At 43.6% G+C, this 26,654-nt stretch overlaps 1 protein-coding gene across 2 annotated transcripts in view; it reads left to right on the plus strand.

Moving 5' to 3' along the window:
• Positions 1-26,654, plus strand: part of TPP2 (tripeptidyl peptidase 2) — a 2,672,548-nt gene that overhangs the window by 809,538 nt on the left and 1,836,356 nt on the right. For both annotated transcript variants that reach the window (XM_044071246.1, XM_044071247.1), the window contains exon 10: positions 13,413-13,512. In XM_044071246.1, coding sequence (XP_043927181.1) covers positions 13,413-13,512 — 100 coding nt within the window. The remainder of the gene's footprint in view (positions 1-13,412; positions 13,513-26,654) is intronic.

Consider the following 26,654-nt stretch of genomic DNA (forward strand, 5'->3'; position numbering starts at 1 on the left):
CCAAAGAAAGGACCAAGGAGCTTGTGCGGTCCCATCTAAGGCAGTCATCACTGATGGTAACTGTGGAGAAGTTCAAGAGATACCTTCATTAGCAACACTTATCTGGCTGGAAAGTATCTGCGGATGGTACTGGAGATTTTCATTATCAGTTCTTCATACTTTCATTTGGCTAGGGATTGCCAAGTATCTCTATTCATTGCCCTGTTTGAACTCCAGTGATAGTTCTCTGCATTGCAGGTTCATTTAGGAACTGTAGGCTATTTTGACTGCAAGGTTCTCAGTATTCAAGCCTTTAAACACCTTCTCGGCATTCTGGAATCAAGAAAGATGGCCTTCTGCCTGATTCTGGCTCAAGAAAAAAAGAAAAGTTAACTAGTCTAGGACCTGTGAGCTGTATAAAGTTCTGGATGTGAGATCTCCTCAGCATGTGCTATCTGGGTGTGTACCTCGTCAAACATTAGAGTCTGTCTTCTGACTGTGATCAACTGCCTCATCAGTCCTTTACTTCCTGCAAGGAGACAACTTCAGAGTCTGGGTTCACTACTGGACTGGTGCTCTAATGCCAAACGTGTCCATCAAAAGGTAATTGTATTCAAAATGCGTTCATGACCTGGGTTAGGAATGTGGTACTGTCATTGAAACTGCTGCTTGCCTTCAAAAAAAATTCTTGTGGTCATATACATATGTCACTGCCACTGCAAGGAGAATGTCATTCCAGGCTATAGGATTCAAAGACAGATGGACTGGACACTGCTCAGTGAGCTCATCTAAATGGAAACTGTTATGCCTCGGAGTGAAGCTGAAGTCAGCTCATCTCAATGGATGAGTGGTGAAGGAGATGTGGCTGGAAACACTTGCAAGTCTGATGTTATCAACATTACTTCTTCCAGGCAGCATTCTTTGATTCTGATGTCAGGGAGATGTCATGTGGCAATGGTTCATGCAAGGGGAACAATCAGACTCTTTATGCAGGCAAGCAGAAAGGACAACAAGATCATGTCCAGATGCAACTCTTCAGGGTGTGGTTTCTCAACAAGGCACAGGCACACCAACTGACAGTTCAGTATCAGCGTTCTGTAGATCCCCAGGAAAGGGAAACAGGATCTTCTTGGAGACAAACAATTGACAGTTGTATGGGGAAGCACAGACATAGATCTCAGATGGTGAAACTTAAAAATCATGGTTGCCAGCATTGCAACAGTCTCCTTCATCACACCAAGAGGAAAGTGGATGCTCACTCTTTCAGCTCAAAACAGCTGTGAAAGCTTTTTCTTCCACCTCTCAGCTGAAAAACAAAGGTGATACTGCTTCTGTCAGACAGCTTCCTAAAGGATGATATGCCAAGCTCTTTGCAAAAACATTCCAAATCACATTGGCTCACTCAGAAGGACATTTGTAAAGAAGCCCATGGTTTTCACAGGACTCTGATTCCTCATCCATGATCTGAGAAGGATTTGGTCACTGCTTTACTCAGAAGTTCAATCTCTCCATCTCACAGCTTAAGTCAATTCTAAAGACAGAGTGATTCTCAGCTCTGTGATCTCAGGAGATGATTATGGAAGCTGAAGGCCTAGTATTCTAGATTGTGGAGCAGAAGGTGGAAGAGATTTCAATTTTGGTCATCAGCAAAGAACAAAGGATTTCAGAGCTCAATTGAAGAATTTGGCTGATATCTCGAAGAGCTATTGGACAAAGGTTTACTTTCTCTTTTGGTTATTTTCATGTTGCAGCAATTTCAGGAAGGCTTGAATACCTTCCCAACAATTTGGAGCATCCTTTGGAATATCTTTTTCTTTTGGCATGCAGCAATCAATTTAGAGCTTTTTGGATTTTGAATACTGCCTGAATTCATTGAAGTGTCTACTCCTGCCCTCTACTGTTTTTTTTGTTTCAAGTAGTTACTCTAGAACCTTGCAGGAATTGGGCGAAGACTGCTTTGTATTTACAATATTTGACCTCCTTTCTTCTGTGTTGCAGGCCGAGGGGGCAGTATATTTGTTTTTTGATTTTCCTTTTAAAGGCTGCTTATCATTTCGCATTTTGCCTTCCTGTATGCTATTACTGGTTTCTCCTTTGTATTTTTAAACTGACCATTCATATGCCTTATTATTTTACTTTTTTCTTGCCTTATAGGGGAGGATCCTCATGCACACTTAATGTTACAGGCACACCTAAGGTATTTAGACAGGCAAACTATTTTCAGGCAGTCTCAGCAGTTATTGCTTTTTTGTTTTAAGATGTACAAAATTTCTGTTTCAAAAAGTTCTTTTCTAAACCTGTACTGCCTTGCAACTTCTTTTCTAGGTCCCATCATGGCAAATTTGTTCCAGCGTTTCCTTGCCTCATTCAGGGCTACTTCTGCGATTATTTCTTAAGGGGTGGCAAAGATGATATTCTCAAAGCAGCTACTTGCTGCATTTGCATTTTGTCTTTCCACATTATCACCTGCCCATATACTCTAAGTCTAGAGCTGGTTTTCCCCACAGCTGTTACACTAAGCAGTATGTTGTGGTTTCGTGCATTTATAAGGATAGGCTAGTGCATATCTGCTACTGGGATAATTTGCAATGCTGTTACCTCTTTAGCAAGGGAAGACCCCTAAGAACTTAGTGCAGCTAGGGAGGCGAAGAACAACACAATGTTTTGTTTTTTGTCCTAGTACATCCAACTTAGAAGGCCTCCTTCCCCCTGTGTTTTTGGGTTGCCTCTACTGTGCCTTACATGCGTATATTTTTGTATGTGCTTATATGTATTACCTGTACATGTTTATTCTGTGAGTGTCGGTTTATTCCTTGTCTGCAGGGTCTTACTTGTATACTTTTTCCTGGCTCAGACTTCAACCACTTCAGGATGGTTTCAAATCCAAACACCTGGATGCCCCTCTAGGTAACTCTTCTATGTTTGACCCTCCTGCTGCATCACTTTTCAACTCCCTACAACAAAAGTCCAAGGAACTCAAGGAGCTAAAACATCTAGTTTCACCAGTGCCAAGGTTGCATAAGAACCTTTTTCTAAACCTTTCTTTGTCCATAGCCATTCCCAGCACTAGAACAGTAAGTCTTCTAGGGGAGGAAAGAGACTTCAAAGAAGGACCAGAGCTCCTCAGAACCCTCCTTAACAAAAGCAGCCCTTTCTTGATGGAGCAGGGAGTCTCTGCCCCCCGCCCCAGTCTGTCAAAAGCTTTCAGGGTGTGGGAAGGCATTACCCAAGACAGCTGGGTCCTTTCCATCATAAGAAATTAATATTTTAAGGTCTGGCAATCCACTCCCACCTTTCAGGATATCCCACACCCAGAGATCACCTACATCTCTTTCCCGACCTCCTGCCAGAAATGTGCTTACAGGGCTCCATTCAAAAAGTACCTGCCATTTCCAAGGGAAAAGGATGTTATTCAAAGATGTTCTTGGTGCCCAGAAAGGATGGTCCCTGTAGGCCAGTTCTGGACTTGTCTCACCTCAACACATTCTTAAAGGTCCCCTTCCTTCAGAGTGCTTATTCTCCAGACCCTTTTCCTTCTGCTCCTTTCTCAGGGTTTCATGGCATCTCTAGACAAAAGATGCCTATCTGCACATCCATATGCACCCAAATTGCAGGAAATATCTGCATTTTTCAGTGGGTTCCTGTCATTTTCAATTTTCTGCATTGCTCTTTGGCTTCTCTGCAGCTACGAGAGTTTTCACCAAATACTTAGCTCAAGTCATTGCCCATTGCAGGCTTCTAGGAATTCAGATATTTCCATACCTGGACAACCTACTCTTAACAGGCCCCTAGCCCTCAGATCATTCAACACAATCTTCAAACTGCCATTTCCGTACTGGGAAACCTGGGGTTCACAGTAAAGTACAAAAAATCTACCCTGTCTCGACAAACCAAGACCACATTTTCATTGGGTGTAGAATTCAGACAGACATACTAAGAGTTTCTTTACCTCCTACAAAAAAAAGCAAGAGTATCTTCAAACGTTCTTCCTTTCTCTTCTGCCTTTAAACCCCATCACAGCCAGGGAATTTCTCAGGGTACTAAGGTTCATGGCCTCTACCATTTCCATGGTGCCTCCGGCAAGACTACACATGAGAAAACCCCAGTGGTTCCTCAGATCTGTCTGGACCCAACATTCACATCCTCTCGAATTCCTCATTCCCATGATCCCTTGCTTGAAAAATGAAATTCTCTGGTGGTCTCAACAGGTAAGCCTAAATCCAGGACTTACCTGTCTACCCTCTGGATCCAGTCCAAGAAATTTACACAGATACCTCAGACATGGGCTGGGGTGTGGTCATGGGAAAATACACTGTCCATGGACGGTGGTCCCTCTCCCAGAAAAGGGAACACATCGGTATAGGGGAAATGAGTATTGCTCCTCTCCCTTTAAACATTCAGACCCCTTCTTTGCCCAGGTCCACTGAAGTTGTTCAACGACAACATGACTGTGCTCTGGTATGTGCACAAGCATGGGGGACCAAATCCTACTTTCTTTGCAGGTTGGCCCTCCTAGTGTGGGACTTTCTGGAAAAGTGAAACATGACCCTTCAGGTGGTGTACATATCCTCCAACAGAAAAGTTGTGGCAGACTCACTGAGCAGATCCTGGACTCAGTCCCATGAATGGATGCTTCACAGGAATGTGTTCCTGGACATAGTCCCACCAATGGGATACTCTGAAAGTAGACTTAATTGCCTCCCCTCTTAACAGGCAACTTCCAAGATTTGAGTCCCAAGTCCTCTGGCTTGTAAAGTGGATGCCCTCTTTTTCTCATGGAAGGGGATGTTTCTCTACACATTCCCACCATTTTCTCTAATACCAAAAGTCCTGTGAAAATCAGGCATCACTGACACAAAATCTTGCTGGTGACTCCCTTTTGGCCAAGGCATCAATGTGTTCCCCTTCTCCTTCATTTAGCCCAGCGTGATCACCACAAGTTACCCCACAGAGTGGACCTCCTCACACAGAACAAAGGATCCCTTGTTCACCCTCACCTATTGACTGTTCATTTGACTTTGTGGGTGATAGTGTTCTAATTCCTTTCAGACTCCTTTTTTTCCTGAAGCCATGCTCAGGGTTTTGCAGGAGGCCAGAAAACCCAGCACTAGAAAATCATATGATTCCAAATGGAAAAGATTTCCATTATGGTGGCAATCTAAGGATCAAAATCCATTAACTGTGGATATTCCACTGGTTTTATTCTACTTGTGTGAGTTGCTCAATGCTGGCTTGTCTTATTCATCAGTCAAATCCCACATGTCAGCCATATCCTACATATCTACCCTTATCTCCCCCCCCTCACCTCCAGGTTCAAGGTGAAGCAATTCCTTAAAAATGTCCTCCACATTAAACCTCCCAGGAAACCTATCCTGCCTTCCTGGGACCTCAACTTTGTACTAGAGAAATTGACTCTGCCTCCCTTTGAACCAGCAGCATCTACTTTCCTCAAGCATTGCACTTGGAAAATGGTCTTGCTGGTTGCCTTGACTTCACCTAGAAGGGAGGCAGAACTCCAGTGGCTGCCCCCCCTTTCTAGTCTTCCATAAGGACAGTGTCTGAAGACTAACCCATCCTTTATTCCAAAAGTGGTTAACGAACTGTCTCTCAACCAATCCATCCAACTCTCCCCACCTTCTTCCTTACTCCACAGCCACAATGAGAGGATACAACATTCCTTGGATATTCACAGGCAGTTGAGGTTCTACCTTGACAAGACTGAACTCTACAGGAAATCTGACCAGATCTTCATTAATTTCCTTCCCAGGGAATTGGGTCTCCCTGCTTTCAAGCAGACCATACCATCATGGATCTCCAAAACTATCTCCTTTTGTTACACTAACCATGGAGGGACTCTCTTCTCCCCTGTAAAAGCCCACTCTACCAGAGCCATGGCTTCTTCCAAGGCTTTCTTCAAAGTTCTGGATAACAGTGCCATTCCTGAAGCAGTCGCCTGGTCTACCATTCATACCTTCACCAAACATTGCAAACTGGATCCTATTTCCAGATCCAGAACTGGTTTTGCCAGAGCCATTCCCCATGGCTTCATTGAAAGCTGCTCTACTCCTGCCTCCTCCCTTCTCTCTTGAGCTTTGGCACACACCCTCAAATGAAAAATACTGAGGCAAGTGAATAAAAGGACAAAGGCAAGTTGTGTAAAATCTTACCATAACCATAGATGTGCTTCTCTTCACTGCTGCAGTATTCTACCCCTCCTGCCTTCCCTACTGGACTCTTGTCTTTCCTGAATGCACACACCACTTAATCCTTAGCCAGCCTTTCTTCATGGGTAATCCACTTCTGAGGATGGTACGTGAATGCATCCATTTTATGGTCTACCTACAACTGCAACCTATGCCAGACGTACCACATACCCTAGAGTGGTGAAAGACGTTTGTATACTGGCTGACGTCGGGGCACCATCTGGTGGGGATATCCCTCAAGTGAAGAATATACTGCAGCAGTGAAGAGAAGGACATCTATGGTTATGGTAAGGTTTTACACAACTTTTCTATCTATGTCTAGATGTTTCTGAGTTTTCCACTCAAATGTCTCAGCAAGGGGATTTCTCAAGATACCCACATTCTTCACATCTGTGATTCTCACGATTCCACATGACAAACAAATTCAGTGGTGTCTAAAATCTGTGTGGTTTCAATATCCACATACCCAAAAACTTCCAGACTCTGGTTTTAGGGTATGTAAAAAGGGTGCTTTTTTGGTGTAGAGTTTAATTTTATCTGTATCCAGGACTCCCATTTCCCCTTCTAGCTCTAGCACAGTCTCTTATAATAGATGCATCAGACTTTGCATGTGGAGCAGTGTCTGGGGATAAAAGTGCAAGGTTATTGGAGCCAAAAAGACAGACCTATGTAGGTACACATTCAGTCCTAGAAAAGAAAACCATACAAGCATGTCTTTGAAAATGTTTAAAATATGTACTGCATGAAAATCATTCACTCCAGTGTTTCATAAATTGCTCAATTTCTGCCTTCCCTTAATTTCCTTTTTCCCCTTAAACAATGTCCTGCATGCATTGTTCCCACCAATTGCATTTATTTCTGTGGAATTTGCACCTTTTTTCTAAAGATTCCACTTCCAGTTCTTTTCCCTCCTTTACAGTACTCAAAATTACTTTGGTTACAGTTTTGACGTACATTTTCTAGTAATTTTATTTATTTATTTTGCAGCTGGTGGCATTAAACCTTACTATGTATGAGTAGTTCAGATCCTGTTTCCCAACTCAGAAGAATAATTTCCTTAGTTAAAACCATTTGATTCTCCAGCAATTCTGACTAAGTATTATGTAGAGAATTTTTAAAGTCTGTCACCTCATTGCATTCCACCAAAAAATATTTTCAGTTATATCTCTCTTTTGAATGCTAACTCCAGCATTTGCGGTCTGCAGAAGGAAAAATTTTCTGAAGTCTGCTTGGGAAACATTTATTCAGGCACTCCCAAGCAAAAATCCTAAGCCTTCTGAATTTCGATACATGCTTGGTAGCCGTGCAGTTGTCCTCCCACTGGTCCTCTGTGTAGTGCCTTTCCATTCTCTCTCTTTCTCCCCCAGTCTTTAGGAATGTTTTCTGATTTGTTAGATCTGATGATGTCCACTTCATTTCATTAACCTGTGGGGTATTGGTTCTGATCCTCAACTGACCAGCCACTTACTTTCCAGCTTGAGCTTTTTGACTTGAGCTCTTCCTCCCTAACCATAATGCCCCATTCCCCCAGAATACCTCGGATCTCGTTTGCAACACTACAAGTTAACATAGAGTTCCATCAGTCTTGAGCTTCTTCTAACTAGAGTGGGTGTAAGTCTCTCTCTCTTTTTTTTTTTTTTTTTTTTTTTTGTTCTCCCTACCTAGTACTCTTTACTTATTTAATTCTTTAATACTTTAATTCCTGAGTAATAACTTCCTGTATCCTTCTATCTAGTCGTTTCGCATTTATCTCCTTTTGGTTTCCTCTCTTCCCTATTTACAAAAAAAAACTTCCTTCTCCTCTCTTTCTGTTTTGTTCTTTCACTATGGCTGATCAAAAACCTGCAGGGTTTAAAAAGTGCAATTCCTATGGCCGGAAGATTCCTTTATCTGACTGACCACAGGGAGTGCATGAGTACATTTACTGCTTGGGGCCTAACCATTTGGAAGCCCCTTGTGAAATCTGTAGGGCTTTCCATCCTCTGACTCTGACAGATATGAGGAGCACTTCTTTTAGATCTTACCAAAGCATAACTACCAAGGATGTCAGCAAACTCATGAGGCAATTGTTTGAGAGACAGATCCAGATGACGCTTGTGTTTCCTCCATCCACATCTGGATCGGTGAGAGTTTCCCCATTCCAACCAGTAACTCCTCCTTCAATCCGACCTTTGGTTTTGGAGTCATCTGTTCCATTGGTTTCCGGTGCCAGGGTGTTGGAGCCAATAGTGATTCCCTTTTCACCTCTGACTTTGTTCCTGACCTGCTCAGCTCCATCGGCTTTTGTTCCGAGTGTGTCTTGGAGACAGCGTCGAGGTCAGGTCTGGGGGAGGGGGGTTTGACTTTGAAGCTTTCTGAGCGCACTCTTCCCCTTGGAGCCTCAGCCTTCAACAGCTCTGCTCTGACTCCTCCCTCAGAGTGGGAGGCTGGAACTCTCTGGGAGGTGTCTGGTCCAATGGTCTCGGCTCCGGTCAGAGAACTCATGATGTTTCGGAGCCCTTCTACTTTTGAGGTCATGGAGAGGCTTCTTTCATTTCTTGGAGACCCACGACAGTTACCACTACAGAACATTCTCCTCCTCATACTGGACTTGTGTCTGAGGTCTCTGAGCTGCCATGTGGACAGCCAGCCATGGAAAGCCTCCACATCCCCATTCAGTGAATCCCCAGGCTTCTTCTGACACCTCCCAGGACCGCCGCCCCCCCCCCCCCGAGGAGGTCAGCTGGAAGAGATCTTGTGAAAGGAGAAACACCAATTCCCCTATGGAATCACTCATTATGGATACTGATTTTAGAGGAAGGAGAATGGTCTCCGAAATCACCACCTGAAGAGGTCTCCTTTAGAGACTTTCTTGAAATCCTTCGCCAGAGGGCTGGTTGGTCTGTCTGAAACTCTTCCCTGGAGGAATCGGTACTGGGGAGGCTTTCAGGTCTGGCCCATCTACTACCTAGGTGTCCCCCCCCTGCTAATCTGCTGATTCAGCTGTGTTGTTGAGGGCTTGGAGGAACCGGATACAAGGGAACTTATCCCCAAATGCACAGACAAGATTTTAATTGCTCCTTTTGACAAATCTTTCTGGGCCAAGGGTATCCTTGTAGATGCCATGGTTGTTGCAGCAGCCACCAAGAAGGAGCTGGCTCAGGAAATCTCCTTTGTCCACCCCCGAATAGAGAATACTGGACATTGGACAGGTTTGATAAGTCTATGCCTCATCTGCTTTTGCGCTCAGGGCTTTGAACTATTTGTCACACTTTACCAGGCTACAAAGGGACTTAGTCGTGGAACTTTCTAGCTCGGTCCCGGAGTCTATGTCTGCTGAGAAACAGGAGTCCTTTTCCTTGGGGCTGGCCACCCTACATTGTTTAGCTAATGTGTCCATGAGGCTAATCTCTCACACTGCAGATGGTACCTCAAGGGAGGCTATTTCTGCCATTGCCATATGGCGTCATCCCTGGATGAGGCTGTGGAATTTTGAGGAGCTTTTCAAACAGGCCTTTATTAATGCTCCTTTTAATGACACCTCCTTGTTTGGGCCCATAGAGTGAGAAGGATAGTAAGACCCTGTCTGCTGTCAGAATCAATTTTTCAACACCACAATGGACCTTTTCCAGGAACCAACGTGGGAGTAAGAAAACATAGCTTCGGAAGTCACAGGTCCTTTCCAGGACACTCGAGGGTTTTTACACTAGGGCAGAAGGGGATATAGTTAGAACAGGAGACGCCACCCACATGACTGAGGGGGGGGGTCTACAAAATCAAGGGACATGGCAAACCTTCCAGCACAAGCCCTTCCAGTGATCCTAAACAGTTGCCGGTCTGTTCTCCTCTGGCAGCAGTCGAGGGACCTTTCCCCTTGTACCCAGAAACCTTGGAGACCATCACAAATGACAGATGGGTGCTAAGGATAGTATCATTCCCTTTTTCCAAACTCCCACACAAGAATGTTGCCTCCCCAATGTTCCACCCAGTCAGAGGGAGGACGTGCCCCAGGAAGTAAAAAACTTGCTGCAAAAAAAGTCATCCAAGAGGGCCCCCCCCCCCCCCAATCAAATTGGATCGGGAGTTTACTCCAGATTGTTTTTAATACCCAAGAAGACAAGGGACTTGCAACCTATCCTGGACCTGATCTCTCTGAACAAGTCAGTAAAACAAATTAAGTTCAGAATGGTCACGATTCAGTCCATCTTACCTCTCCTGAAGATAGGCAATTGGATGTGCTCTGTAGACCTACAGGATACATACTACCATATAAAAATAGACAGGCGCTCCTAGCATTTTCTGTATTGCAGGCTGGGAGCCAGTCACTACCAGTTCAGGGCACTTCCATTTGGTTTCAACACAGCTTCCAGGGTGTTCATCAAATGTCTACAGTGGTTGCAGCTCCTCTCTGACTGCAAGGATATGAGATATTTCCATATCTGGACAACTGGCTTCTGACCACTCCAAGCAGGCAGGAATCTCTTTCAGACTAGGATTATTTTCTCAAGTTAGCCCCAGTCCTCGGGATAACCATCAGCATACATAAGTCTCAGTTGGAACCCGGTACAAGCCATAGACTTCATCGGGGCCCCCTTGCAGACAAGAACATCTTATGCTTACCTCACAACAGTCAGGGTGTCAAACTTGAAATTTCACATCAGTCAGATTTTGACCATTCCAAAACCTCTGGCCAATCTAGTTCTCAGAACATTAAGCTCAATGGCAGCCACTACAACCCTTCTGCCCATGGCACATTTTCTCATGCGGATGTTACAGTGGACCTTAGTGGTCACTTCTCAGAAATTAATTGAACTTTCTCATCATTCTGTCTCATGTGCAAGGAGTCTCTGCTTTGGTGGCTTCACTCCACAGAAGTTACTCAAGGATGCCCATGTACTGGAGATGAGAGCGGTTCTTCTAGCCTTGCAAGAACTTCATAACTTTCTACCTTTGGGGACTAATGTGATCCAAATGAACAATATGTCAGTGGTTTGGTACATTAACAAACAGGGAGGCACCATGTCTTACCCCTTATGTCAATAAGCAATGAGAGTCTGGCAGGGGGTGATTTCTCCCAACCGCTTTCTGGTAGCAATGCACATTCTGGGGGAGTCCAACATATTAGCCAACTGGCACAGTTGAGTGTAACGGCACAGCTGAGTATAACTGATGCCTCATGAGTGGTCCCTGAATAAGTCAATGGCAGACATTATCTTCCAGAAATGGGGTCGTCATTGTTTCTTTGTGTCCCCTTTCAGCAACAAATGCAGTAGGTCTTTTGGTATTTTGCTTTGATCCCTCCTCAGGGACAGTCTCCCAGGGATGCTGTTGTCCATGCTTGGCCCTTCGGTCTTCACTATGCCTTTCCTCCTCCACAGTTAATTCCTGTGTTCCTACAGAAATCTCTTAGGCTGCAAAGCAAAGTAATCCTCATTGCTCCATTTTGGTCTCAACAAACCTGGTTCACCTTTTTTGGTTTCACCTGGTTTGCCTTCCGATGAGATTGGATCCAAGTCCAGATCTGCTTTCTCATCCTTCAGGGTAGCCACACCCAGACATTCAGGGCCTGAGATTAACTACATGGTTTCTCCACTTCCGATGATGGCAAGATTTCCCAGGCTGTCTTCCCCCATTCGAGAATTTTTTATGTCCTCTCCTAGGTCTTCCAACACACAGAATTTACAAGAGTAAATGGAAGAGATTTTCCTTTTGGGCTGAACAGAAATAGGTAGATCCCTTGTAAAGCCCCAGTGGCAGTCGTACTAGATTTTTTGACTTCCCTTTTCAATGATGGTGCTAGTTATTCTACTGTCAAAGTTCATCTGGCTGCTACATCCAATTTTCACGCTGGTTTTGATTCATTATACTTTGCTGCTTCTAAACTGTGTAAAGCATTTCTTAGCAGCAGTTTTCTGCTCCAACCTTCGGTGAAAGATTCTACTCCCCCGTGGGTTCTTTCTATGATTTTGAAGCTTTGGTCTGTCCCCCCTTTTGAACCCTAAGTGATGGTGGATTTGAAGTTTCTGTCATGGAAGCCTTTGTTTTTAGTAGCCATCACATCTGCCAAAAGAGTGTCTAAATTTCAAGCCCTTTCAGCAAAATTTCCATATTTGATTTTCCACAGGGACAGAGTGACCCTGCAATACTAATCCTTTTTTACCCAAGGTGGCTAAGGAGGGAAACATTAATTATTCCATCAATTTTCCAGTCTTTTTTCCTGATTGACAAAACAAAGGAGAGTACGCTGTGCATTTGCTTGATGTACATAGGCAGCTTTGTTTTTATAATAGAACTAAGCCCTTCAGGAAGTCTGATCAGTTTGTCTCTTTTTTTCAGACTCTAAGAAAGGTAGAGCTGTTACCGAAGTTACTCTAGCTAGATGGTTGAACGACTGCATTACATTCATCTACTCTTTCAAAAATATTCTTTTACCAGGACAAATAAAGGCCTATTCTACAAGGTCTATGGCTACGTCTCAGGCTTTTTGGTCTAGAGTCTCAATTGATGACATTTGTGCTGCTGCTACTTGGTCAAATCCCCACACCTTTGTTACTCATTACAAATTGGACATTGTATCCAAGAGTACAAGTGCCTTTGGTCCTGCTATACTCTGGAATATCCTTCCATGAGCGCCACCCTGGATTCTAGTAGCTGGGGTCTCTCTTCCAAAGGTTAATGAAGTGATGTGGACAACGTCAGATATAGAAGTTATGTTCTTACCATAACGTTCCATCTGTGTTGCCCATCTTCATTTCCATTTCCCCCTATTCAAGTCTTTGGGAAGCCTAGTAGAATTTCAAAGGAATCTCTTTTCCTTCTGTTGAGGTCCTGATAGTCTTCAGAATGATTAATCAAATAAAAAAAACATTCTGATGAAAATGCTAAAACTGGGAAAATGTGTTCCGGATAAAAATGCCCACGTCTTTTTGAATTACTCCAGTAACAAGTTATTTAAGTCAGGCACAAACTGTACCATTAAAATAAGTTTTCATCTCTGAGCCAGAGGCGATTGCTGTGTGGATCATGAGGCATGAAAGGTGACAAGGAAAGGGGAGAAGAGAATATTTGGATGGGGGGACTCTAGTTTGCTGGTTAGAAGTGGTGTAAGTTCTATAGCCTACAGTTTACAGAGCTCTTGAGTTGCATCTTTTTTCATCAATAGTGTTTTGTCTTGTGTTTGCTTGCTTGTTTGACAGTTACTACTGTAAGACTGCTGTGGTTTTACATTTATAATTGTTTGGGTATTTGTAGGTGTTGGGGCATATGTCTCACCTGACATGATGGTTGCCGAGTACTCATTAAGAGAAAAACTACCAGCAAACCAATACACCTGGTCTTCTAGAGGTCCAAGGTAAGAAAAAAATAGATGTAAGAATCAGTTTGTATGGCTTATTACATTCATTTTTCTCTGCTAGGGAAATTCTGAAGCTGCTGGTGTTTGCACACACTAAGCAGGAAGAGTTTTTAGGTTTGAATCAATAAAGACAGAAATGAGTATTTTATAGGTCACTGTGTATCAGCACTTCTCATTCAGTCATTGTTCATCATTCAGTGCTTGTCACACATTTTCATGAGCATCAGTGTACTGGCACCGTGAAGACACTTGAAGGTTAAAGTATTGGATTTCTGGAGCAAAGGCTTCTGTGTATGTATGTGTATGTAGGCACACACATACAGACTTCATGCATGAACATAAACACAGACACATATGTATAAACATATATCTATTTTCATCATTCACTGAATTGCATCAGATGTGCTCATGCTTGCTTGATAGTGAACCTGTTTTATCTTCCCAAGGCATATTATTGGCATTCTAGGCAGTGGCTTGGTAGTCTTTATTTCCTAGTTTGTTTTTCTACTGTCTATATGCAGTTCTATATTTGGCACCTCATGTTTTTGGCTCATGGTTGCTTATATTTACTTCAGTGTTTGCATACTTGCCTTGCTGCACCACTGCTTTGCACTCTTTGGATGATATTACTGAAGCAGATCTCTTGTCATGTGTGGTGCAGTATTCTGTCTTTTTTTCTCGTAACTTGCCTCCTCAGGCTTTTTTTGACTTGCTGTGTGCCGTGCTGTAATTTTAGAAACAGACTTGTGATGCTTCATTAACATTGTCCTATTGGGTTTTAAACACTGTTTTCCTTTTACAATTTTTTTACTTCCCCAATTTATTTTTAAACTAAAGTTCACCCTGTTTTGTTGTTTGATACATGCAAGGGTTTTACCACCACTTGTTCTAAACTAACCTTGTCTTCTTTCAGGTCGGATGGCTGTCATATATTTTCTTTAATGCATTGCAGCACTCCTTGAATATGATCCCGATGTCTTGTTGTATAGTTCTGGATTTGTTATGCACTGTCCGTCTTTAAGGTCTTGGTTCCCTATCTTCTTTGTCATTTTTACCAGGTACCATAACTTGCTTTCTCCCTGCAGGTGCTACCTTGACCCACCATCACACAGATGGGAGGGGGGCACTAGAGATCATATTTGGATTGAAGCCTCACTTTTTCACCTGAAGTGTGCAGCAAAATCAGTGAATGTCCGAAATGTACTTGATCCTGTAATAGGACATTAGCTGTCCTTTACAGTAATATACTGCTTAAACTTTTTAAAAATAAACAGGGGCATACTAGACTTCCAAGATGGCTCTACACTGATCAACATGATTAGAGCTCTCCCAGTATAAACATTATAACTAAGAGGGATACATTAATTTGGGTAAAGTCCAGTAATTAGCTAGTAAATACAGTGTCTGCATACCACTAAAAACATTTTTTTTAAAAAAGTACGAAGAAAACTGACTAGAAAAGAAGAAGAAAAAATTTTGGCTAGGAAGAATTTTCCAGCTGTTCAGCAAAAGTAGTTCAAATTTCAGCTTTGGTACACAAATTGGCTTCTAGTAATTTAGAGGGGAAAAGAAATGCACTTAGTATTTAAAGTAAGTGGAGCATCAAAGGGGAATATAGAGTCAAGTAACAAAAATGGAAAAAACAGAAGCTGTTTTGGAAAAAACAGAAGCTGTTTTAAGTAGCTTTTCAGATATACTGATAAACGGCAAAAGTCCAAGGCTGCCTGATTATGACGCTTCTCAAAAAGAACAGTTTCAAAAAAGAAAAAAAAGTAAAATAAAATCGAGTTAGAAGACAAACACACAGAGAAAATATTTTTTTTCTGTCCCAGATAAGCTGTAAAGCACAGACTAAATTAATTTCATGAAATTGCAAATAAATGGCTGGAACTAGTGCTCCACAGCATGGTTTGTTAATTGAGAAGGCAGATTTTATGTATGTTCCAAATCTGGCCATGAGAAAGAAATAAAAGCATATATTAGTATAGCTGTGATCATACCAGCAGAAAGAGTTGCTCCTGGTAAATTTGTGGCAGAAGGTAAAACTATTACAAATTGGGGTCAACAGAATGTTTATAGAAAATGGCTGTTCACTGTACAGTAGGCAGAAGAGAAGCAAGTTTATCTCAGCAGTCAGGGAATATTATGAGGCAGGTGTGAGATTCAGCCTGCTTTATCAGTCTTTCTTTAGAATGTTTTGTGTACAGAATAGACTAAAGAGGAAGTTGAAAAAAAGTTTTAGCCAATAAAGAAGTCAATAGAGAGACTTTGCCAGTGAAACCTTTTCCATTTTTTCAAACAAAAATAAAACTTGAGTGATGGGAAAACAGCCCAAGAGCAGACTAGAAATATTAGGAGTATTTAGACTTGAACCAGAGGCTTGTGTTGGGAGATGGAGAAGATCTGGAAGAAAATCAACAGCCTTGTGAAACTAGTAAATAAATGGAAGGCAGTGAAGCTTCAGTCCCATTTGATAATGCTGTAGACATGGTGTTAAACTGGAAGGTGATCTGCAAAACGTATACCCCACTTTATCATTATTGTTTTGAAGGAACTTAAAGGGTATGAATAAGTAACTGTAAACCAGTTTTGTTCTTATTAATATTGGTATAAAATATTATGATGTAAATTACATGTTATAACGCAAAGGAGTATTGTATAGTGTGTGGTCAGGGGTATTTTAAATGTTAGGTTGAGGAGTCTTGTCATTGACTGGTGTGTATGTGAAAGATATGTAAGAAAGAAAGTGCTTTCTTAGTCACTATGAAAGGCAAGTGTCAGTGTGGAAGTCAGATTCCACGTAAGAATGCACATGACCTTTGTATCTTTTGCCTTGGCCTGGATCATGACCACACTACCTGTGGTATTTGTAAGGCCTTTGTACATGAGACCTTCCATAGTAGTTTGGCTTTACTCAACTTATACCTTGAAAATCAGTGCCTTAAGCATCTTGCACAGGACATGGAAGCTGCATTGGGCCCCCTTCAACTGAGCCACAAGTTAAGAAGGCCAGGAAGTCTAGGCCTGATCTACCCACTGCTTCCTCTGTTCTGGACATCTGCTGAGGCTGCTGTTTGCCCGGAAACCATTCTGGAGTCTATAGCTTCTCCTTTAATGGGTACTAGTATGGATGCCATGAAGGACCCTACCAGCACATCCTCAAGGGAATTGCAGCCATCCATCTTGGGCATATGGGGGGAACTATGGCTTGTTGTGACTGAGGGCCCATATGGTGTTACTCAGATCATTGTACATGAGGATGTCCCTACCAACATTGTGGAATGTAGGCCGATGTGTAGCCCATCCACGTTCCACCACATGGAGGCTCCCAACAAGAAAAAGATTAAGACCAAACATATTTCAACAGGCCCTCAGGAACAGCCTGTGGATTGGCAGGACTTTTCCATAGGCCTGTTCAACCCCTTCATGGCCTTGAGCCAGTCTTTAATCTCTCTCTCTCCCTTCTCCTTCCATTCCTTCTTCCACACTTCAAAAGAGGGCCTTTGAGGAGTTTTCCTCAGATGCTTTGGAATCCTCAGGGGATGAATCTTTGGCTTACTCAGCCCAGATTTCTTCACCTTTGGGGTATGCCTCCCCAGAAGAGGAGTCTAATGGCACTGATTCCTGGGGCAAGATATCTCATTTGGGGAAACTATTCCTAAGATGAGGGAGTTTTTCAAGTGGAATTGTTGTCAGGTATCAGACATCACTATAACCTGCTACAGATCGACTCCCCTTCCCCATCTGCTATACCCACCCCCATCTGCTATACACCCCAGTCCTGCCAGCATTCCTGGATGCCTTTGCTGCTACTTTCAAGTGCCCAGATTCTCAACCTCCAGCACCCAAAAGGCCAGATAGATTTAAAAAGTGCCGGAGGACTCCAAATTCCTATTCAAATGCCCCTCTGCAGACCCTGCTACCATTTCAATTTCTGCAGACAAAGCATCCAAGATGCAACCATTCACTTCCCTGCTGCCTCAGATAAGGAGAGCAAGGTCATTGAGAGAATTGGGAAAAAGGTTTATACTTCTGCTACTGTGGCCTTCAGGGCCATTAACAGTCAGACCCAGATGGCCAAGTATTCTTTGGCTTTTCTTTCAAATGCTGCCAAAATGTTGTCTGAGCTTTACAGACTCTCCCACTAAGGCTATGCTTTCTTCCCTTCTCAAGTCCTCAGCTCAGGTTACACAGCATTCCATAAAGCATAGTTATGATGCTGTGGAGGCTTCAGCTAGAGCAGCTGCTTCTGGGTCATTTCTGAGGAGGTATTCATTGCTCAGGCTACAACCTTTGCCAGATGACATTAAGGCAAACATTATGGATGCCTTGGACAACAAGACCTTGTTTGGTACATCAGCTGCAGAGGTTTTCAGATCTATTCAGGAGAAGGGCAAAGAGCTGCAAGACCTGAAGCACATCTTTGTCTCACCTGTGCCCAGGTTCCAGAGAAACTCACCTTTGTTAAAAAGTCTGTTAAGCTCCAGTCTTCCAGAGGTAAGAGGGACTCCAGGAAACAATTTTCCTCAAAATCCACCTCCTCTTCTCCCACACAGAATGGACCTACTCACACAGGACAAGGGAATATTAGTTCATCTGCAGGTACCAACCCTACAACTGACTCTGTGGGTGATAGGGTTTTGATTCCCATCGGACAGCTTTTTTTTGAGGATGTGCTACAAGTTCTGCAGGAGGCCAGAAAACCCACAGCTAGGAAATTCTGTTTTCAGATGGAAAATGTTTTCCATCTGGTGTCTCAGAAAGAATTTACAACCACTGCTAGTGGATGTTCCAGTGATCCTGTCCTACCTGTGTGAATTACTGAAGAGTGGACTGTCATACTCCTCAGTAAAAGCTCATCTTTCTGCTATCTCTGCTTGTCTGCCTATGTCTCCCCCTTTAGCTTCCAAGTTGGAAGTTAAACTTTTCTTAAAAGACGTCCTTCACATCAAACCACCAAGGAAATCAGTTCCCCCTTCTTGGGATCTCAACTTTGTCTTAGAAAAGCTTACACTGGCTCATTTTAAGCCAGCAAGTTTTACATCCATGCAACACTGCACTTGGAAAACAGTCCTTTTTGTGGCCATTACCTCTGCCAGAAGGATGTCGGAGTTATAGGCTCTTCTGTCCTCCTCCCCTTCACAGGTTTCCATACTCACTAACCCCTTTTTTATGCCCAAGATTGTTAATGAGTTCTCCCTCAATCAGTCCATCAGTCTTCTAACTTTTTCTCCTCTCCTCAATCTTCTGTTGAAAGAATACTACACACCTTAGATGTGCACAGACAGATCGGATATTATCTGGATAAAACCAAACCCGTTAGGAAATCTGACTGCCTATTTGTTTCCAATCACCTATGGGCCCTGGGCCAACCTGTTTCCAAGCAGACCATCTCCTCTTGGATTTCCAAAACTATTTCCTTCTATTATGTGGCTTATGGAAAAGATCCACACTCACTTGTTAGAGCACATACCACTGTAACAGTTGCTTCCACTGGGGCCTTCTTTAAAGGCCAGGACACTTCCTCTGTCTTGGAAGCAGCTACTTGGTCCTCTGTTCATACTTTCACAAAACATTATAAACATGATGGCATTTCCAGATCCAGAGTTGGGTTTGCCAGGGCTATTCTGCATGGGTTTGTGGAAAATGTTTCTGCTCCTCCACCCAATTCTTCCTCTGCATGAGTCTGGTGCTGTCCCTCCTGTTATGAATGCTGCAGCATATGAATAGAAGGACATAGAATAGTTGTGTAAAATCTTACCATAACTATATGTCCTTATCTTCTATATGCTGCAGTATTATTTCCCCCCTGCCTTCCCCCTGATGCATGCCTGATGCATCTGCAGTCCTTACAAATGGGTTGTCCTGTCGTCAGGCAGCCCTTCGGTCGGCCGGATTCCAAAGTCTGGGTCTGGCCTTGGCTGGTGTCGCACTTCACCCTACGTCATAGCTGCAGCTTTTCGGGTATAAAGGCATCAGCTGACGCCATTTTCCTCAGTCTTTCTTGCCGCGTGGCGCCCGAAGCAGAAGCTGTTCGCAAGTGCCGGTCGGTCAGAACCAGAGATTACTACTACCGAATACTACTTCGAAGACTTCTAAAAAGCTAAGTACCCCGTTGGGGACTCTTTCTTGCCTCAGCCGATGTCAGAAAAAGTGAATAACTGTTTAACTTGTGGGAAACAAATACCTCATAAAGATTTCCACTCTTACTGCTTACCTTGTTTAGGCCCAGACCACGACGTCGCAGCTTGTCTAGCCTGTGCTTCTTTTAACCGACGAACGCTTAGACGTCGGTCGGAATTTGCTGAGCAGTTTTTTGGCTCTGATTTTGCTTATATTATGCCGTCGGATCCTCCGACTTCGCAAATATCCAAAAAACACAAGGAAAAGGACCGACACTCGCGGTCCGCGGTTTCGGCCGAAACCGTGGTTAAGCCAACCGCGAGTGTCTCGGTTTCGGCTGAAACCGAGCAAGCGGTTCTTCCTTCAGCCGAAAGCTTGCCTTCTACCGAAGCCTCTTCAAACCTCGTGGAATCGGCTTCTGAAATCCAACCTGCTGTTGCGGTTTCTCAGGATTTATCTGACACTATTCCCTTGGATGTCTCAACTCCTGCACGTGGAGCTGCTAGGCCTCCTGCAGCCATGTCCATTAAGGCCTTTGCCAGGGCTAAAGCAGCTAAAGCTACAAAAACTGTGCCTGTTAAGACCCCCTCTCACAGGCCCAGCTCCAGTTCCCAAATGCTTTCTTTGACAGAGGATCCCAACCTCATCCAGACAGGGCCTCTCATCCACCTCCAGAGAAGAGGCCTAGAGCAGAGCCCCCTGAGCCAGTGTCCACAGATGATTCCTCTGATGATTCAGATAATACAGACCCTCCAGAGGCTCCTTTTTCCCCTTACGAAGACTCTGATGCTGAAGAGTCCATCACTTCTGCCTCTCCACCTGAGGAATTTCCCTTTGGGGAAACCTTGCATGCTATGAGGGAACAATTTCAGTGGCAGGGTCAAGTTTTTTCAGACTCCAGGAAAAGGCTTAGAACCTTTTTGCATTTACCACAACATAGGCCTTTAGCTATACCTCCAGTTCTTTCTGTTGTAGATGATGCATTTAATGATGCTTGTACTGCTCCTGATTCATTACCTCCGGCCCCTGCTAAGCCCGATAGGTACTACAGGGTCCCGGACACACATCACCATTTATACAAGGCTCCTTTTGCAAGGCTCCTTTTGCAGATCCCGAGACTATCTCCCAGGGGCCTAAGGCTGTAGCAACTACCTCTGCTAAAAATCCCCTCCCCTCTGAAAGGGAATCCAGGTCCTTAGAGAGATGGGGTAAAAAAGTTTACACTTCTGCTACTCTGTCAGCTAGGGCCTTGAACTGTCAATTTCATATGATCCAATATTAAGAATTTATGCTTGACCAGTTAACTAAAAAGCTGTCCTCTGAACCTTTTGATAAGAAGTATGTTCAGGAAATGGTACATAACATTCAGCAAGTTAGTAACCATTCTTTAAAATGCGGCTATGATGCACTGGAGGCTTCCTTTAGATCAGCCATGACTGGCACAGTTATCAGAAGGCATGCATGGTTGAAAGAGCAGGCCTTACTGGACCATGTCAAATCAAAACTATTAGATGCTCCCATGGACAAGGCCAATTTATTTGGTTCTCCTGCACAACAGGTACTGAAGAAGATGGAGGAGAAGGCAAAATCTGTACAAACAGTGAAAGATTTCTTACAGGTCCAACCTCCAAGGTTTAGCAGGAATTGGCCCTCCAAAAATTGGTCCTTTCCAGACTCCTCTAAAGCACAGAGGGGCAGGAATAGGCGATCAAGGGGCAGAAACCAATCCAGGGGTGCCTACAGGGGACGCCAGTGGCAGGGGAACAACCAGCGAGGCACAGACACAGCCACCACCACTGCAACAGGACAATCACAGTGACTTGGCTCTGGCACCGCCTTCCAGGGAACAACTAGAAGCACCCTTAGGCGGAAAACTAGCCCTATTCTCAACAAACTGGCATTACATCACAAGAGACAAGTGGATTTTACAAACAATAGACCAAGGCTTACAGGTTCCACTTCCATACTCTACCAGGGAAGAGAGGAATGCCAAACCTACCGCCAAATCAAAAGACAGAAGCTCTAAAACAAATATCTCAATTATTAAGGATGAGAGCTGTGGAAAAGGTACCATCTATGGAGCAAGGAAAGGGATTTTACTCCAGACTATTCCTGGTACCAAGAAAAGAAAACAAATGGAGGCCTATTCTCGACCTGTCCGCTTTAAACACATTCCTCATTGTTCCAAAATTCAAAATGCTGACTCTACAGCAGCTTCTTCCCATGCTGGGCAAGGAGTCTTGGCTGGTAACTCTAGATCTCAAGGAGGCATACCTGCACATCCCCATACGACCAATTTGCAGAAGATACCTCAGATTTCTTGCAGGATCAGAGCATTATCAATTCTTAGCATTGCCCTTTGGCTTATCTACTGCGCCCAGAGTGTTCACGAAATGCCTGGCATCAGTAATTGCCCATTGCAGGCTTCAGGGAATCCAAATTTACCCCTACCTGGACGACTGCCTGATACAAGCGGACAACAAAAACAAGCTAACAGAAGACTTACAAAGAGTCATTTACCTGCTACAAGCCCTGGGATATACAGTCAATATAAAAAAGTCAAGGCTGATACCATCCCAAAGAATACCCTTTTTGGGTGCAGAGCTGGACACATCAAAGCAAATGGCATTCCTAACGACAGAAAAGCAAGAGCAACTACCTCTCTACTTCTTGGCATTAACAAAGCAGAACCATCTAACAGCAAGAAAAATACTGCAAGCCCTGGGCTTCATGGCATCCTGCATAATACTGGTCCCTCATGCCAGACTTCACTTGAGAAAGCTACAGTGGTACCTAAAGAATTTATGGTCTCAACACAAGCACAGCCTAGAAACCATAATTCCAATAATCCCATGCCTGAAGCAAGAGTTCCTATGGTGGGCTCAGGCATGTCAATCAAACACAGGATTGCCCTTCTACAGCATTCAACCAAGCCAAACCATCACGACGGACACCTCAGACCTCGGTTGGGGGGCCCACATGCTGGACAAGTGCATACAGGGCTTATGGACTCAAGACCAGCTGCACCTACACATAAATCTAAAGGAAATGCTGGCAGTAAAATTGGCAATCCAGACATTCAGACCATTTCTCCGAGAAGGTCAGTTGATGATAAGGACAGACAACACCACAGTTACGTGGTACATCAACAAACAGGGAGGCACACATTCATACCCTCTATGCCAGATGGCACTGGACCTATGGAATGTGGCTCTGAGCTACAACATTCAGTTACAAGCAATTTTTGTACCGGGAAAAGAAAACATTCTAGCAGACATATTAAGCAGGACTACCACGGATGCCCACGTATGGATGCTGCATCCGGACATCTTCAAAGCCATTACAAGAAAATGGGGACTCTCAGAAATAGACTTATTTGCATCCCCACACAATCACCAGCTAAAGAAATTCTGCACAAGGACGCATTCACCCACTTGCTTGGAAGGTGGACTCCCTATCTTTCAGTTGGAAAAACCTGACAGCATATGCATTCCCACCACTTCCTTTGATGCACAAGGTGCTATTGAAGATCAAAGAGGACCGTCCAAGGATCATTCTGATAGCTCCAGACTGGCCAAGGCAACATTGGTACCCATTACTAAGGAGCATGTCTCGGGAACAAATATGGACACTACCCCTGGTTCCATTGCTGTTAACACAGAACTACAACATCCTGCATCCAAACCTGAAAACTCTGCAGCTGACTGCCTGGAACATTACATAAGATCAATTAACCCAAACTTATCACAAAGGGTTAAAGACATTATCCTTGAGGCTCGCAGACCCTCAACAAGGAAGAATTATGCAGCAAAATGGAAAAGATATCTCATTTGGAGTACTGCAAAGGGAGAAGATGTGTCACTGGTAAACATAGCCAACATCCTGGAATACTTGGCAGAGCTCTTCCACACAGGCCTGTCCTATTCTTCCATCAAGATACATGCATCAGCTATTTCAGCAGAATACAGCTTGGATCCTCCTGTCTTCTCAAGATCCTCTGCTCAGGCAGTTTCTGAGAGGAATTAAAAATGTAAAACCTCCTAGGAAACCACCATTGCCAGCATGGGACTAGAACTTTGTGCTAGAAAAATTGACACTTCCTCCTTTCGAACCAGCAGCAACAGCAGAATTACAATACTTATCATGGAAGACTGCTTTCCTGCTGGCAATCACTTCAGCAAGAAGGGTATCTGAACTACAGGCATTAATGGCAGTGCAACCCTTCCTGATCTTCCATCAAGATAGAGTGTCCATGAGAACAAATCCTACATTTATGCCTAAGGTGGTATCCAGAGTATCTTTAAACCAGGCTATCCACCTACCTACATTCTTCCCCAACCCACAGAACAGGGGAGAAAGACTGTTGCATACCTTGGATGTACATGGACAGTTACGCTACTACCTGGACAGGACCAAGGGCAATAGAAAAACTGCCCAGCTTACTGGTAGCATATGCAACGGGAAGGGAAGGAAAAGCAATTTCAAAACAGACAATCTCCAAATGGATAGGAAATTGCATTAGATTTTGTTACTCCTACCATGGAAAGAAAACTCCAGAGGACATCAGGCCTCACTCTACAAGGGCTACAGCCACTACCACAGCTTTCTTACGGGGCGTGGCTACCAAGGACATTATAGAGGCTGCTACTTGGACCTCCGTGCATACATTTGCCAAGCATTATAACTTACCTTTATACTCTAGATCCCGAGCAGGTTTTGCCACTGCTGTTTTGCAAGGGATCCTAACTACACCATAATCTCTTCTTTCCTCCTCCCCTAGTTTGGCTATGGTATTCTACCCATTTGTAAGGACTGCAGATGCATCCTTGAAGGACATAGTACAGTTTTGTACCTACCATAAATGTAGATGTCCGATAGGAATGCGTCTGCAGTCAGGATTACCCACCCGCCTTCCCCTCTGTGGTACTCCTAGGGTATTTGCCTATCTTATAGCTAGCTGGGGGGGGATCTATTATGGTGTATTTGTTTGTATATATGTACATACATGCTTATTTTTTGTGTTTGCTCTCTACTATTTTGAAACATTGGCATTTATCCAAATTTAGCCTTCCAAGAGGGCACCTGGCATCTGGGGCAAGAAACACTGAGGAAAATGGCATCGGCTGATGCCTTTATACCCGAAAAGCTGCAGCTATGACGTCGGGTGAAGTGCGACACCAGCCGAGGCCAGACCCAGACTTTGGAATCCGGCCGACCGAAGGGCTGCCTGACAACAGGACAACCCATTTGTAAGGACTGCAGATGCATTCCTATCGGACATCTACATTTATGGTAGGTACAAAACTGTACTTTTTCCTTGCCTTTGATCAGGCTTCTTGCTGCATTCAGTTCTGAGGTCTGATACATGCTAATGTCCGTTTTATACCCGATGTCACTTTGACTGACGTACGTTTAGATAACGTGCAATGTCACACATACCTCACAGTAGTGTTAGACTTTTGTATACTGGCCAGATGTGCGAGTCAGCCGGAGGCGGATTCCCTCGTGTAATGAATACTGCAGCATATAGAAGAAGACATCTCTGGTTATGGTAAGGTTTTACTCAGCTATTCTGTCTGGAGGGGAAATGTAACAAATGCAAAGTTCCAAGAATTGTTAGAAGTATGCTATTACATTTAAACAAACTCTAAAGAAAGATGTACTGAAATAATGGACTTCATTAAAATTTGAGGTTGGTGACTAAAGCTATGCAAACTGGATGGACATGTTCCATATGTAATGCTACTGCAAAAGTGATAAAAAGAAGTGTAGCAACATATTTCCATGTAAAGGTGTTCTACCTTTTGCTGTTCAATGATTTTTTTATCTCCTTTTGCTTGTGTATAAATTGTTTTTCTTTTCTTTTGTTTTTTTAATGTATGGTTGTCTATTTGTTTGCTTTTGCTTACAGGAAATGCCAACTAGATACATTGCCTATTTCAACACAGGCTCAGGGAAAAAATCTCCTATAAATAGTAGGTGCATAATATTACAAAGTTTAAACAAGGTCTAAAGAAAGATGTAGACAAAAATGGAATTCATTAAAGTAGAATAAACAGGAAATAACTCACAAAGTTATAAAATGTAGTAATCTTTCAAAATTGAGATTGATGCACATTACAGAACATCAACAAACCAGAAAATCAGTATAGCTGTAACACCATCCTTAAGCAGTAAAGAGTAACAAGAATGTGGGAGCTAAAGTAATGCCATCTGCATCTGTATTCAGGCTGATGGGTAGCACAGTAGTCTAGCAGGTAGTCTTGTCAACCCCACAACAAGAGGATGTTCATCGTGTTTCACTGTTGCAGTCATAACTGTAGGGTTCTCCCCTGCCAGCAGGCAGTCCTCAGTCGGCCAGAATCCCAAAGTCTGGGTTCAGCATCGGCTGTTCAGCCACGCTCCCTGACGTCAGAGCGCCAGGAGTACAAAGCTGACAGCCGACGCCATGTTCTTCAGTCTTTCTTGCCGTGCGGTGATAGCAGTTCGCAAGTGCCGGTCGGCTGACTCCTGACAATCTTTTCTGAACAAACTTCAGTCCGAAGACTTTCTTCTCCTACTCAAAGCTAAGTACCCCGCTGGGGAAACTTTTTTCTTGCTCCATTCCGATGTCAGAAAAAGTTAATAATTGTATTTCATGTGGGAAGCAAATACCTCATAAGGATTTTCATTCTTACTGTATTCCTTGCTTAGGCCCTGACCACGACGTAGCTAGTTGTCGGTTTTGTGCTAGATTCAATCAACGTACAATTAAACGAAGGTACGATTTTGCATTTCATTACTTTGGTAGGCGTTTTAATTACAAAATGTCGTCTGATACTGTTCCGGCTGCCAGAGTTCACAAACAACACAAGGACAAAAACAGGCCTCCGAGGTCCAAATCAGACGATATCGTACAAGCAGAGCCAGCTTCAGGTTCGGCCGTCATCAGTGAGGCGCTTTTGCAGCCCCTGTCGGCCATTTCGGAACCGATGGCTGAAATGGACTCCCACGAGGAGCCAACTAGGCCTTTGAAT

Source organism: Protopterus annectens, chromosome 5.part0 (assembly GCF_019279795.1).
Source record: "Protopterus annectens isolate FY-2018-M chromosome 5.part0, PAN1.0, whole genome shotgun sequence".
NCBI classification, from domain to species: domain Eukaryota; kingdom Metazoa; phylum Chordata; order Ceratodontiformes; family Protopteridae; genus Protopterus; species Protopterus annectens.